The sequence below is a fragment of the Gopherus evgoodei genome, chromosome 15, assembly GCF_007399415.2.
Source record: "Gopherus evgoodei ecotype Sinaloan lineage chromosome 15, rGopEvg1_v1.p, whole genome shotgun sequence".
Lineage (NCBI taxonomy): Eukaryota > Metazoa > Chordata > Testudines > Testudinidae > Gopherus > Gopherus evgoodei.
Window position 1 is genome coordinate 19,211,771 of NC_044336.1, and position 16,039 is coordinate 19,227,809.

The window sequence follows — 16,039 nt, forward strand, 5'->3', positions numbered from 1 at the left end:
TTAGATATTAGAAAAAAAAACAAAAAACTTTCACTAGGAGGGTGGTGAAGCACTGGAATGGGTTACCTAGGGAGGTGGTGGAATCTCCTTCCTTAGAGGTTAAGGTCAGGCTGGACAAAGCCCTGGCTGGGATGATTTAGTTGGGAATTGGTCCTGCTTGGAGCAGGGGATTGGACTAGATGACCTCCTGAGGTCCCTTTCAACCCTGATATTCTATGATTCTAGGACAGCATCTCCCACCAACATAGCGCTGTCCACACTGATGCTTTTCATCGGAAAAACTTGTCAGGGCATGTTCTCTCCCCCGCCTCACCCCCAAACACCAATGACCCATGAAAGTTTTACTGACAAAAAGTGCAATGCAGACATAGCCTTAAGCTGAACAATTAGACCTCAAAATATAAATAAAACTCTGAAAATAAAAATAATGACTATGCCAGGCAGATGAAAAAAATCACCAAGGAATGCACAGTAATAGCTTACAAGAAAACTAAAACTAACTGGGTTATCTGTTACACCAAGAGAATCCATAAATGTTTTCCAGTGTAAGACTCTTGAACAGTGAAGATATACTGTTCTTATACTAGTTCTTTCATTATAGAGCCAATATAATGAAAGAAGATTGTAAAACAAACAGTTTCCAGGATAGGACAGTAGGGCACTTCTTAGGGGTGCGCGCACACATACACACACACACACACACTCTTGTGTTAAGGTTGTTTTATTACCTGGAGAGCATAGAAGTCATACACCAAGGGCATGTCTACACTACCAAACTTTGGTAGAAGTAAGTTATGCCAGTGTAAAGCCACTGCAGTTAAGATATGGCTTGTGCATGTGCCTACTGAGTTCCTTGCACAAGCATGGCACACACTCACCAGGAGCGCTTGTGTTGATGCACAATGTGGTGCACCATGGGCAGATACCCCAGTGTGCAACTTGGGGAAATTCAGGCACTGCATGGTTGGGCAGAAATGAGTCAGGGAGTGAAGGATCAAGTTCTGATTATGCAACTTTCTCCATCCCACTATGCCATTTCTATCCCATAACATTCGTGCCTTTTGTAAAAATCCCACACTCATGCAGTGCTAGTTACGGTCCCTGCTTCTGTCAGAGATAGTGGAGTCCGCACAGCTCTGTGCTACTGTCATGAGCATTCTGTGTTTGCAACGCATGATCCTCTGGTGTTTGCAGAGCCTCAAAAAGAACCATAGCTGTGAGCAATGTGATAATTTCATGGAGGACAGCTTGCTGTGGGACTTAGAAAAAACCAATTCAAGGTTGGTGGAGGTGTTCATGAAGCAGCTACAGATGGTTTAGTGTGGCTTCTGGACCTGAGGGAACAAGTAGGATTGAATCATAGGATTGAATCATAATGCAGGTTTGGGATGACGACAGTAGAGGCTGCAGAACTTTCGAGTTGTGAAAGGCCACATTCCTGGACCTGTGTGCCAAGCTTACCCCGGCCGTCCAGCACAGGGACACCAGAATGAAATTGGCATGGACAGTTGAGAACTGAACGGCAATCACACTGGGGAAGTCTGCAATGTTGGATTGCTGCTGACAATAAAAAAAAAAAAAAAGGTAAAGTAAAGAGTGGCTATGTGAATTTTATATAATTATAGTGAAGAAAATTTAAAATGTGCCACATTGGTTTAGATTTTAATATGTGGCAGTTCAAAGATATTTATCATCACCTGCTTTTTTTTTTTTGTATATGTGTCACTGTAGGTCTGACCAAAAAAACAAAACAAAACAAAAACAAAAAAAAACCCACCAGTAACAGCGATAAAAAAAGTGCTCAGATGAGGTCTGTTTAGGTCATAAGAAACATTTCAACCTGCCCCCTTCAAACTACAGAAAATATACATCTAAATATTTAACATAGTTTTCTGTGACCAAAACAAGTGTTCTACTAGTCCTGACTATAGATTTCAGGCCTTACTGAAAAAAGTGAAATATTAATTTAACCACTGAAATTATGGGTACAGCCCAAAGCTGGAAAACAGGTCTTCCGTGAGAAACACTGCATCCTGGAATTTGACAATGATTCACCATTTTAAAAGTCTGTAATGCAAGACAGAAATACAAGATGCAAAGTTCTTCCTTGATCTACACTGTAGATATACTGTACTTTATCCAAATGCAAAACTCCCTGTAGCATAAATGGAAATTCTGAGCATGGCTACAATAAATACCATTCAAGAAAAGTCTGCAATGTGGATTGAAAAACAGTTTGCAACTTGAACACGAGTTCACAAACCAATTTAAAAGCACAGAACTGGTGCCTTTTTTAAAAACAAAGCCAAACCCCCAAGAGATAAATGCACGTATTGATCCTTAAACATACACAGAATGCAACAATTGCCTTTCTGTGATGCCTTTGCATTCCATTCACAGACCACAAGACCCTTTTACAAAGATTAGAATATACAAGCTAACTGCATAGCTGTAAAAACATGTTGAGTACTGCACTGTTAGTACTACAGCAAATGGACCAAGGCACAAGACATGTTTACCTTTTAATTTGAAGTTCACACTGAATGCAATTTAGTCTTCTCTGTCCTCAGAAGGTGAATTTTCAAGTGTTCAATTTTGTGGTGCTTGTTGTACCTTCACAGTTATTATGGTGTTTGTCACTGATCCCATGAGTTCTGTTGCCCTGTACAATAACTAATAGTAGGTGCTTTCAGTTGTGCGAGGCATTATGTTGTGAAATAATCAAAGATACATTATGTTCTCAAAAATAGTTTTTATTGGGTACCAAAGCCAGTACATAGAAATTATATGCAATTACAAAAACCTTTTTTTTGAATAAGTTAAAAAGGAACTAAACATGGAAAAAGAACATTCATGCGCATTTCAACGACACAGACAACAATCATGTGTCACACAGGTCAGGATGTGAAGCTGTGATTGTCCTTATTGTCTCCCAGTATGGAGTGGCTGGGGTAGGGATGCAGCCCTGATGCCATGTGGAACATTGGAGGGCATGGGGGGTGCACAAGAACTCCATTTTAGCACCTCCCATTGACTGCAAACGGAGGCAAGTTCAGGCTTGTTGATCCTGTAGGCTCACCAGAGAGTTTGCAGCATCTGTGCTTTGTGCTGAAATGGCCTCATTATGCCCTGGTGCATCTGCCTCTCCTTTTCCTGATGGGTCTCTCCTGTCCACCCTTTCCTTCTCCATAGGGACTCCTCTTTCTCTTCCTTATCTAGCTCAAGCATTCCACAGGTGTGGATGGGGACTCCTGAAGGCCACAATGGCAGGAGCTACAGCTAACACACACTGAGGTATCATTGTAAGTATAGTCAAACTGGAAAGTTTACGTTCAGTTTCAGAACTTCCTTCCCCTGCTGCCCTAAGGTTTTAAACAAGGCATGCTTATGGACACTTCAGCGTGCTTGGGCACAGCCCCACTCTCCAATTCCACCTATCATGAGCGTGGGCTGCCAGAGGCAGAGAGAAGAGAAATGAGGAGGGAATTGTTTGGTTGCATGAAATGGTACAAGTATAGGGCAATGGCAGTGAATACAGGCAACATTTTCCACAGGCAGTGGTGATTTTAGCTGAACTCTCCTTTGAGAGTAACAAAAAGGCACAGAGACCACAGCCGCGGCTGGTGACCTGAACCACCCAGGCCTGTATGTTGCTAGCTGTTAACTGCAATGATGCCTGCCACAGTCATTGCAGAGTGGAGTAGAAATGTGTCCTACCACAGAAGAAATACGGTGGTCAACCCCAGAAACCTGCAGGAGAGGACTGCAGAGCAGCTCCATGGAAGCGTCGTCAAGATCTTTCAGGACTATTCAAAGGACATCCATGTGTATGTAAACAAACTGCTCCACAGGTCCCCTATCCTCTGCCTATCTCTAGTGGGGAATGAAAAGCAGATAGCTACCTTTTCATTGTACCACTACTTCTATCATGAGGAAAATAAGTCAATAGATGGGTCCTGCTACATTGGGGTCAGGCACCATCAGTACATTTAAAGATTGTAATGGGAAATGCATTCACACACTTAGCCTGCAGCAGGCTCCCCTGTGCTTGACAGCCTGGGTTGTGGAGTCTCAAACATGTCCTGGCTTTCAGCATGGCTGGACTCCTCGGTCACGTTACCTAGCCTCCTCCTCCTGACTGTTCATGCAGAGGTTTGTGTGTCCAGTTCCTTGGAGGTGCCTACGGTGCTCTGTGAGGTACTAGTGGGGTGTCCACAAAGTATGGCGTGCAGGTCATTTTAAAAGCAGCGTGTCCATAGCTCAGCACTGGATTGACTGCTGGCCTCACGGTATGCCTGCTGTAGTTCCTTCACTGTAGAGCAGCTCTGCTGATTCCGGTTGTTCCCCTTCGCCCACATCCCCTATGCAATCTGCTTGCAAACGTCGATGTTTCTATGACTGCTGTGTAACTGTGCCTGCACAGCCTCTTCCCCACCCTCCCCCCCACCCATGAGCCCAGAAAATCCATTACCTCCCCATCTATTCCAGGCAGCAGGGCATCTACAGTGTGTAGACGGTGTGGTCAGTTGCACCCAAGGGGAAGCTGCAAGCTGTGCTCACCAAGCTGGGCAATCAGGAAGAAGTATTTCAAAATGATGAAGGGGTTTTGAGGAGGGGGGAGGGAAGAAGGGTGGCTTGCATTCTCCGTGGACCCTTGGGAAGCAGAGTTCACAATTGTGATCAGAGTGGTCAGCGTCAGGCATCGTGGGACAGTTGCTGGCAGACTGTTAGGGTTGACATATGTCACGGTGTCTACACTGACACTGTATGGCTCTCAGTACGTAGACTATAGCTCAGCGCTGTTCGAGAAGATGGTGTAACAGGGTGCTTACACTGGCCAGAGACAAAGTTTAAAAAGTAGACACATGCAACTAGGCAGCGTACGTTGACCTAACTTTGTAGCATAGATCAAGCCCAAGTCATTCAAGGTCCATCAGGTGAACACATGACTTGAAAAAGGAGTTGCAGGAGAGAATTTGTACCATGTTTATATGATCAACACTAACTGCTATTTTAGGGATTTTACAGCCCATTAGGAAAAAGACACAGGGTTTCTGGTTTTCCTGATTTTTGGTGTACTAGACCTTAGTGTTTAGTAAAGTAATTGACTAATAAAGCTAATTAGAAACAGACTGTGCAGATTGGGCTAGGGAAGCTTCCCCCAGTTAGCTCTGCTGAAGAAAATCAATTTTGACATGAGACTCCCTTAGATCTGTTACCAGTCAATAGTATCAATCAAGGCAATGTGAAAACATTGCCATATGTATAAAATACGTTTGAAGGCAACCAAGCTTTAAAATGAAGTATTCATCAAACTACAATGACCTTGGACCAAAGGCAAACCAAGTCCTTTGCATCTTCAATACAGAATCCCACATGAGGGCAAACATCTTCCTCTTACAGACAGGGAAAGTAATGAACAGTGGGGCAAGTGGCTTAGGCAATTCTCTCTACCCACCCACCCACAATCACTTGAACTTTCTGTCTAAAGTATCTGACAGTCCTTTTTATTTAAAAGAGAGTAACCTATGAGTTTAGCAAAACGACAGAACTCATGTAAACTTTTTAATGTAAATTCTTGTTCATTTCCCATAAGGACTGCCTTGTTCACTGTGTTCTGTATTTCAAATGTGAGTTAAGCAGCCCTATGTTAAGGGAAATACAGTTTAAAAAAAAAAAGTACCATGGACCACAATGAGTTTGGAAGACCGTATAAGCACTGTTGTAGCCAAGGCACTACTTCACAATTCAATCTTATTTTTTCTGTAATCAGACCAGTGGCCCATCTAATTGTACACCCAATATTGTGTTGAACTCTGGGTTACATCCAAAGCTGTAGTAAGAAAAACATCCACAAGAAACCTGCCCATTTTGCAATATATTCTTGACTTCATCTAGTGATCAACATAAGCTTTGAAACACGAAGTGATAGCCCTTAGCTAAGTAACTCTGTATGAAGTTATTCACACAATGGCCCAGCTTTGTAATCTTTTAGAGGTAAATATTTTGCAGTATTTAGTTTAATAGACTAAGTTACTTTAAGCCCTAGGTATTTCCTTTCATCCTCTTTAATTGTATTGCCTTTTTGTTTTACTTGGTGCCCTTCTGTTTTTGAATAACTGGCAAACCCAAGTAGGAGGTCTGAATGGCATTTTATAAAATAAATAAATCCATGATTGATACAGTATGAGAAAATACACTGGCAGGAACAAACCAGCATTAGCAGGAGAATCGATTAAATGGAATTCCACATTTAGATACCAAGGTAATAGGTTTAAGCAACTAAAGAGACTAGACAACATGAGGGGGGAGGGGTTGAAGGAAGAGTGATTTCCATTGTTCCATTCACTGTTTTATTTTTCTCTAAATAAAAAGGTACAAATAAAAATTTTAAAAATAAAAAATAGTTCTGCATCAAGCTTGATATTCATAGTCTACCTGGTAGCTATTTCTACTTTCCTCCATATTTTCCCAGAATAAAGAAAATAAATGAAATCCCTTCACAAAATAAAATGACCACACTGATCATTAAACTGTGTGAGATGTTATGGACTCCCACACAGAATTATTTTAGAGGCAATAGAATTCAAAATGCTTCAAAACACGTATCAGTACAAAATTAGATTGCTTCCATTTGTCACATTCAACATTAGATTAAATAAATAACACCGTTCACAAGTAGTATGAACTCTGAAGCCAACATAACATGGCCATCAAGTCTTCTTGAAATAAGCGAATGCTGAAAGTTAACCCAAGCCCACCATATATGCTCACAATCTCCATTATAAAAAGAGGCCTGCTGTTTTATATTTCCCTATAGCCTAATCTAAAATTCATTACTATATGCGCCTCGATATCCCCAGATTTCTGGAAATTGCCAAGTAAAGGCATGTTAAGGTGGCAGAGCTCAAAATAAGAAAATAATGGGGCTGGGGCTGGGAAAGAATAGATGGTACTCATGTAATGCTGCAGCACAGGTCTGAGCTAGGGAGCCTATCAAGACAGGCATGGGCAACGTAGACAAGCCCAAATGTAGACAAGCTCTCTCCACTCATGTCTACTTTAGGTTTGATTTCCTTGATCTATCAATCTTTGCCTTTTGGCTTGCTTGCTCAAAAAGTTATTGTAATTCTGCAAGACTGAGACAGTGTACCTCCTTGGGGGCGGGGGGGGGAGAATACTTGGGAGGCTCACTGTCATTCAAAAACTTCACCTTCATTGTACCAGATGTTAGAATGATGAAGCACCTGAAAACCCAAATACTTATGTAAGTACTGGGTTCTATTGTTCCTTGAACTGACCCATTTTTGGAAGGGAGGGGATAAGAACAAGGAATAAGGCCAGCATTCTAATTCTGTCTGCTAATGGGCATCTAATTGTTGTATGCAGTGTAGTTATACCTGTGCTGGTCCCAGGATATTAGAGACACTGTAAGGGTGAGGTAATTTCTTTTATTGGACCAACATCTGTTGGCGAGAGAGACAAGTTTTGGAGCCACGCAGAAGCTCTTCTTCAGGTATGAGCGACTAATGTGGCTTAAAAACTTCTCTCACCAACACATGTTAATCCAACAAAAAAGATATGACCTCACTCTCCGTTTCTCTAAGGGACATCTAAAGACACCGGCGCGGATTGAAAATATCCCCATATACTTAAGGCTCCTCAACCACATCAGAGCACACAAGACCACACTCTTTGCTTGTCCCTTGCCAACCCTTCTCCTCCTACCAACCGTTCTGCATCATAAAGCAGCCAAAACAAACAGCTAGACATAATAATCCCAATGCACCCTATACCCCACAGACCCCAGGGCCAGTCATTCACGAGACCAGATCATTTCTAGGTTGGAAATTCCCCCTGCCAGCGGTTGCACAGGGGAGAGGAGAGAGCTGGCTGAATCCAACCAAAGATGAACCTGTGACAAACCATCCCACCGGAAGCGTGACCCTTCACCCACTTAAAAACGGGGGCCGGGGGAAGAATCTCATCCTTGCCTGAGATCTATTTCCTTTTTGGAGACACGCTGGCTCCGCCAGCCGGCACAGCCGGGCCCTACCCCCAAGAGGGAAGGGACTGCTCCCCAGTGACAAAAGCAGCCCATGGGGGGCTGGCGGGGCTTTGTATGCAGCTATGGGGCGGGGGGTTCTAGCCCTGGAATTTAAACTCCTCCAAACAGCCCCTGGTCCCCCGGCCCCGCCCATGGTCCAGTATTGGGGGCTGGGGAGGCAGGGGTCAGACCCCAGAAAGGGGCGCACAGACCCGAGGAGGTGGGGCGGGGGGTGGATGCAGGCACCAGCCCCGGGGGCGACGTGGGGAGCCCCGGGTCCCCCCCAGAGATGGGCGCGCGGCCCCCAGCTCACCTCCGCAGCCTCTCCTGGAGCAGCCGCATGGGTCCTGGGCGCCGGCCGGCCGGGCGGGGGGTCGGGCCGGGGGGCTGCGGGCGGCTCCTGCGGCGGCGAGGGCCGGGGTCCGGGCCCTCATTGGCTTGCGAGCCCCGCGGCCCGGAGCGCCGGCAGCGGCGTGTGCGGGAGAGACGGAGCCAGCGGCACACGGGGGGAGCCGCTCCGCGCTGCCGCTTTATCCGGCCCCTCGGCCCGGGCTTCCCTCCGCCCCATCCCCGCCCACGGCGGCGGCGCCGCCCCGCCCCTCTCGGCGCCGGGCCAGAGAGGCCGCGAAGGCGGAGGCGCGGCCCGGGTTGCGGGACCCTCGCCTGGCTCCAGCGCCTGTCCGGAGGCCGAGCTGCCCAGTTCCGCGGGGGCTGCAGCCGGGTGCAGCAGCGGCCCTCGCTCGTCCTTCTGCCCGACACAAGCACTGGGCGGGGGGGTACACAAAGGGCTCCCCGTGCAGAGCCTCAAGCTGCCTGCGGCGCCTGCCGTGGTACAATGGAAACCCCACGCTGGCAGCCCGCGAGAGTCCCCGGCCGATGTGGCAAATCAGACCCTGATTTAGTCCAGCTGCCAGGGGGACGCCGCTTTGTAACACGAATAAGCACATCCTGGTAGCAAGCTGGGTTTCCCGTGTCAGAATGAAAGGAGAAGAAGAAAACCCTTGTACTGGCTGACACGTGGAATTCCCTTCGTGTGTGTGTAGACTCTCTCTCTCTCTCTCTCTCTCTCTCTCTGTTAAAAAGAAAGCCAGGCTGTGCCTGAGCACACTTGTTTCTTAGGTGAGGAGAGAAGCAGGCATGCTGGAACTCGAATTATTATTACTGGCTTAAAGTGGTTTCCAGCATATACAGGATTTCATTTTGTTCCATGGTTCTCTGCACCCCCACTATAAAATGGTTTTAGTGCCAGTAGAGCGAAGGAAGAAAGTAAAAGGAGGGGGAAATGTAAGGTAGGAGACGTTCAGATACTCGGGTGCTGGACAAAGAGCCTGAACAGAATAGTTGGAAGGCTGGAAGAAGGAATTGAAGGGGAAAGTAAAAGAAGAGAGCTAGGACAGGCAGCTGAAAAAGAGGCCAGGGCTGAATCAGAAAGGATAGTGGTTTCAGTCCCTTTGTTTTCATTTAGTTGCCCCAGGAAGCAGTGAGCTTAAAAAGATGACTCTTCCTGACCCTAAGAACAATGTACTTGTCTATAAAAAGGTGAGATACCAGTAGGGTGACCAGATGTCCTGATTTTATAGGGACAGTCCTGATTTTTTGGTCTTTTTCTTATATAGACTCCTATTAACCCCAGCCCCTGTCCCGATTTTTCACACTTGCTGTCTGGTCACCCTAGACACCATCGCCACAACAGAAACAATGGAGAGAAGATAGCCTCGGCCTCGGGCACGGCGCACTGGATGCTGCGCCCAGAGCAGTTTGGCTTTTGTTCCCAGCTCTGCTACAGAGCTGCTGCGTGACACTGAGCAGGTTGTTTCACTTTTCTGTACCTTTGTTTTCCCACCCACTCTTTGTCTTGTCTATTGTGACTACAGCCTTTTCCAAGCAGGGATTGCCTCTAAATGTGTTTGTACACTACTTAGTATGTTGGAGACAGTAGGCAATGCTGTAAAGAAAACACACTATTCCATTTAAGACGTACCAAATACCAGGGCTTGAAGTGGGATGACGTACCACCTCTCACAAGTTCCCGTCTTCCATTAAAGAATCTAAGACAGGGGTCGGCAACCTTTCAGAAGTGGTGTGCTGAATCTTCATTTATTCACTCTAATTTAAGGTTTCATGTGCCAATAATACATTTTAACGTTTTTAGAAGGTCTCTTTCTATAAGTCTATAATATATAATTAAACCTTTGTTGTATGTAAAGTAAATAAGGTTTTTAAAAGGTTTAAGAAGCTTCATTTAAAATTAAATTAAAATGCAGAGCCTCCCAGATCGGTGGCCAGGACCTGGGCAGTGTGTTACTGAAAATCAGCTCATGTGCTGCCTTCGGCATCTGTGCTATAAGTTGCCTACCCCTGATCTAAGGCCTAGTTTATAGTTGGGATTGTATGGACAGTGACCAAGGCAAGCCACTGGTGTAGACACCTAAGCTATGATGCAGTTTATCCTACTTTCAAGCTGGAGTGAGCTGCAGTGGTGCAGATCACACGGTTTTCATCATGGCAGGTACACAAATTCCCGGTGTGGATGGACAATACCTTTCATTAAAAAGAGGGGAAGGGAGAGGAATGGCAAGTTTATCCCTTGTAGTTGAAAAGAAAACCTTCAAACTGCCAAATGGGTTTAACCACTGCAGATTAATTTTCCTGTGTTTGCAGACAGCCTAAAATAACTTAAGATCTGTGAATGGCCCCTATTAATCTCAGGTTTTAACAATGTTGACATTTAATTTGGACACAAATTAACTATTTCACTGCAAATCAAAGCACATAAGAAAAGAGATAGAGGTTCATAGTATGAAAATCTACTCAATTTACATGTGTGACACTGGACAAGTTGCTTCACTTTTCTATACCTCTGTTTTCCCTCCCAACTTCTTTTTCTACTAATCAAAAAGAAGCAAAGGCAAAGGAGCATAGCAAGGCATCGCGAGCTCCAGAAATGGAGTGCTAAACCCAAAGAGCCTATCGGAATACATGGTCATATTTTGAATACCACCACAGTCTAAGCAGCACTGCCTTCCCGCACAACATCCTACCCTCTGTGGTGGTTTTCCTCTGTTGCTCCCATAGCAAGTTTGCATACTGAAAGTATGAAGAAAGTACAGGAAACTGTCATGACACTGCTGCATCATCAGACCGTGGCTGTGAGCAGAGCACAATGTGTGGAGCCCAGGGAGGGTAAAGCAGAAAGCATGTGTGAACAGTATAAAATGTATCCAGTCAGACCCTCAAATCCCTCGTGGTAGGACAGTCAGACTATTCTGCCCACATCCTCTCTATTCCTCTTTCTTCTTAGCTGCTGCTTCTTTTGTCATCTCCTCTTATAGTCTCTACTTCATCTTTTTCCCTGCTGCCTCCTTATATTTGAACTAGCCTTACTAAACTCCCCATGTGGCACACCGACTTTCTGTCTTTCTTCAAGTTTCTCAAAACTGATTACTCCCACAAAGTCTTATAGCAGCCCCAACCTCCTTATTCCTATTTGGCCTTATTATTTACTGTAGCACAATGACTGTCCGATCCTCTGGGTGCTAAACACTGAACAAACATAGACCCCCAAAGAGCATACAATGACCTGTGAAGGGTGGAGAACAGTGGCTTAGGGAGAAGTAAACCACCAAATATAAATATTTTTAGTGCATATTATCTATTTGTAGCTAAAAAATTGCAAAAGTACTAACTAACCCCATGCACTTCAATCTTTGATTGCCTGATTTGTGTGTTGCAGGTGCACTGGAGTTTTTGTATAATTTTATACTAATTCATTACTTTAGCTGATAATCTCTTTACCGGAGAACTTCCATCCTGCAAAGATTTACTCTTGGGCTTAATTGTATAGAGCCATTGAATTAAGTAAAACTAACAGTGCACAAAAAGTAAGTAATGTACATAAGTCTTTGCAGGATTTATGCATGCACATGTGTCTTTGTTCAGTACATTCTAGCTATTTCACAGTGCATAGTACACTTACAATTAAAAATCATGTAGTATAGCAGATTTCCATGATCCCACATAAATTTAATTCGGTCAAAGTTTCACACAAGACTCCCAGGGAATATTTGTAGAATGTAGCTCTTATAATACAGTATTTTAGTATTGCCCACCCTGAACAGTTAAAAAAAAATCATGAATCAGGGTCTCAAAATCATGAGAGTGGCTTAAAATCATGAGATTTTTAAAAATATTAAGTTTGGGGTTCCATTTATTTGCCTTCTGCTGCATGAGCACTGGGATTCACATTTTCAAGTTTTTCTTTGGAATCATGAGGATTAGAAACTTACTTCTGTGTTTCAATGAAAAGCTGACACGCTCAGAGAATAACCTGATTGCAGCATCTGGGGCTTTAAGAAAAGAAAAAAAAATCACATGACTTGTCATAAAAATCGTAAGATTTTGTGATGCTGATATTGAGTCAAATATGTATATTTCTGTTTGCAATGAAAGTAAGTTATTCAGCACTCACATTTAAGAGCCTGATTCTGAACAATACCATACTTAGCTCTTACCACTCACACAGAAATCCCATCTCTAATTGCATTTCATGTTTTAATGACTCAGACATTTTATTGTATTTTGTAAATATCAGAAGAGCTCAGACCTTTTTATGGTCTCAAGAGCTACAGATTAATTAAAAATAACTGGCATCAAGCACAAAACTGCAGAAACCAAATCCCCCCAGGTCTTCTATTTTTATTACACTCTTATACTTTACAAATTAAAAAACCTAGGATGCTATTTCATTGCTTTATTACAAAGTGCTCCTGGCACTAGAAACATGTTTCCTCGCTTTTGCTAGGAGCGCATTTTTCGATGTGTCAGGTTTGCTTAAACAAAATTGCCAATGGTTTCTTAAGGGATGAAACCCTAGCTGCTACAATGTCTTTGTCCACCTAGAAACAAAATGGCTGCATGCTGATGATGGCCCAGGGGACTGCTAATAAGATACAGAAGCTTTCACCTTGAGTTTGGCGGATTGAATACACCTCCGCTCAACAATAATTGAAATTTGTTAGGTAGGTGATATGAAATGAGCCTGATCATTTCAGTCTAGTTCCTAAAAGGCAGGTGTCCACCCAGCAAACCTGCTGCTAATTGCCATGCTTAGTGGCAGGCTCATCACAGAGAACAACGAGTGGCTCGGCCACATGGAATGACCTATTCTTTCATTGCTATTTCAGGTTTGACACATGGGAGGAGTTGGAGGACGTGCAAAGCTTGCCCTGCCATTGTTCTGTGGATCAAGAAATTCATTCTCCTGAGCTGTTCATTAATCATTTTTCATGAGCTCAGTTCAGACATATATATCATTTCTTCTTTTTGGCACAGACATCAAGCACCATGGGGAGATTATACTAACAGGGACAGAAACATGGGATCTTTATGACAAGCTGCCATTTTCACTCTACCTCACAGCACACTACATATGATGGTTGGCATAGGCAAAACACACCCCATGGCCAAGGCTAAATTGTAGTGTCCCATAAGAAGTCTGTGTAGACGTCCTACTAACAAAATTAAATCTCTCAGATAGAAGCTGAATCTCTTCTTGTCACATTGACAACATAGGAATTATTGTCATTAGTATGTATGTCAGACATACATGATGTACCCAGCCTTGTCATTTGTCAGATCAAGAGAATAACAAACATTTAGAATAAGGAACTGCAATTGTTTCTGGAGTGTGCTTTGGTAGTCACCAAACGCTTACCCAGTGACAGCTAATGTTTTCCTTACTGACTGATTTACATTCCTGGATACTTGTCTGAGTCTTCAGTGGTCACAGGTACACAGCTAAGGTGGCCAGTTTCCTTCTATGACTCTGGGAGCCATCATCCATTTTAACATAGCAGAGAATAGCTTAGGTCTCTTTATGAGGCAAGAGGAGACAAGTTTGACTGGTGGAACTCCTTTGCTCTCCAGGTATTGATGGGTTGGACTTATCAGGAGGGGTGGGGTAAGTCAGGATGAAAAAAAGGAACATTGAACAGAATCCAGCTTTCCAGTAGAGGAGGAGCTAGATGACTGCTCTGGTAGGAGGGAATAATTTGGCCTGTTGCTTAGGCAGACAAACCAGCAACACTGAAAGTGTGCTGCTAACAAAAAGAGATAAAGCAAAGGATTCATGTGAATGGAAGGGAGTGTGGATAGCTGATCTTGGCTCTGGGTTTCTGTGAGTTTCTTGTTGGAAGCTGCTTCGCTGATAAGAAGAAATTATAAATTCTTTGCTATTGCTGGGGAATTTTTTGACCTATTTGGTGTGCTTTGTACTTAATAAAAGCAAGGATTTGGGGGTGAAAGCACTCTTGTGTGTACCAATTGTTTATCAGATGGAGGTGCTGTGTTCCCCACTGATTTATTTCCTGTTGCCACCTGGAAAACAGAGACTAGTTACCCTGGATTTGGGTTCAGAAAACCTCGGGTACCGTAGTGACTTAAATCAGAAGGCCAAACCCTCTGTATTGGGATGCATTTAACCAATTATTAATAAATACAATTCATACTGCATGATGCTGTATTCTGCCACAAGAAAGTCTCCACTAGTAGATAAAAAACTAACACTTCTTGGGTTTATAACAATACATAGTATAATTAGTTCAACAGATTCTTAGTAAATCTGAGTCTTCTACTCTCTCCTCCTCTCTTGCTGGTTGCTTTCAGTCTTATCCTGTTATGGGGGAGACATTCGCTATTAACACCTCTCCTCATAGGATGCTGCTGATAGAAAAATAGTGATAATATGTTGATTTGTGGTGTTGGATTCTTACATGAGCAACAAATAGAGTTTGTGGGAAGATATGGAGTCAGAACCTCAGCTGTGGCCATGGAATGCTCAGCACATCAAGGAGTGCAAAGGCGGGTTTTTTGCTCTCCCGAACATGGGCTCCTGTCTGCTGGCCTGTGCCTATAACACAAATGAGAAGAACCAGAACCCCCTATTCCTACTAGTGATTAGGACCTCTTAAAAAATCCACAATTTTCCTGATCACTATCATCTTGTACATACATATGCTATAATTTAAATAACATGACGTTTGAAAACCACCCCACTTTCCACTTAAAAATACAGCATTTCATAGACCAAATGCTCAGCTTGTTGGTTGTCTGGATGGTCATCAGGGCACTGATTATCTCTACAATCTGTATCATCTCTGGAGCTGGATGGTTCCCAGATAAATTGGGACAACTCAATAATCTGCCCTAATGTGCAACATTATACAGATAAAGGGAAGGTTGTAATACCCTTACTCACACTGAGTGGTGTTTTACTCCACTTACACATGGTGAAAGGTGTTATTCAGCGTGAATAAAGAAAGATATCACTGTCTGGCCCAAGATACCAATCGGTTCTCTCCTCTGGAGAGCAGAAAGGTCCTTCTAAGCCAGCGTTGATGGTCCTGACACTCCAAAATGGGAGAATGACCATGCAGAGAAGTAGCTGATGTAATACATGAGAAAGCTGATAACTTCAGTTGTCAATATGATGAGTCCTTAATTCTTCAGCCCATTAAGTGTAGGCTTTTCACAAGGTTCTGTAGCTTTTCCTGGCAATGTTGTTCACTCAGAACAACTCATTCTTCTTGATACTGATATTTGATCAATATTTTACCTTCTATATTGTCAAAAAAAAGTATGGAATTTTCACATTTGTGCCAGCATCCATTATATAATTAATACACCTGCAAGTCCCTCTTCAGTAACAAAGCAGAACTAGTCTGGATTGGTAAAGCAGACACCTACATGTAAAGACTTCTCTCTCATTTCCTCCCAAACCTCCTTTTTTTTCTCTTTGGGAACACATCGATGATGAGCCAGATTCTGCCATCCTTATTCACACTAAGGAATACCTTCCTTTGACTCTACTTGGTGGAGTAAGGTCAAGAGGCCATAATCTCTTGTCGAGAAGACAATAGGAAGACTACCTCCATTGAATCCATGGGCTTTGGATCAGGCCTTCAATAAATAAAGGTCACAGAATCTGGCCCTTCA

General features: G+C 43.6%; 1 protein-coding gene across 4 annotated transcripts in view; it reads right to left on the minus strand.

Moving 5' to 3' along the window:
• The window catches only part of MMD (monocyte to macrophage differentiation associated), a 137,532-nt gene that overhangs the window by 20,815 nt on the left and 100,678 nt on the right, over positions 1–16,039 (minus strand). The window contains exon 1 of one of the 4 annotated variants that reach the window (XM_030534103.1): positions 8,361–8,432. The exons of 2 other annotated variants lie outside the window; for them this stretch is intronic. In XM_030534103.1, coding sequence (XP_030389963.1) covers positions 8,361–8,389 — 29 coding nt within the window. In that variant the 5' untranslated portion in view covers positions 8,390–8,432. Of the gene's footprint in view, positions 1–8,360; positions 8,433–16,039 lie in introns of those variants that run through there. One more of the 4 variants, XM_030534106.1, reaches the window with a different exon arrangement.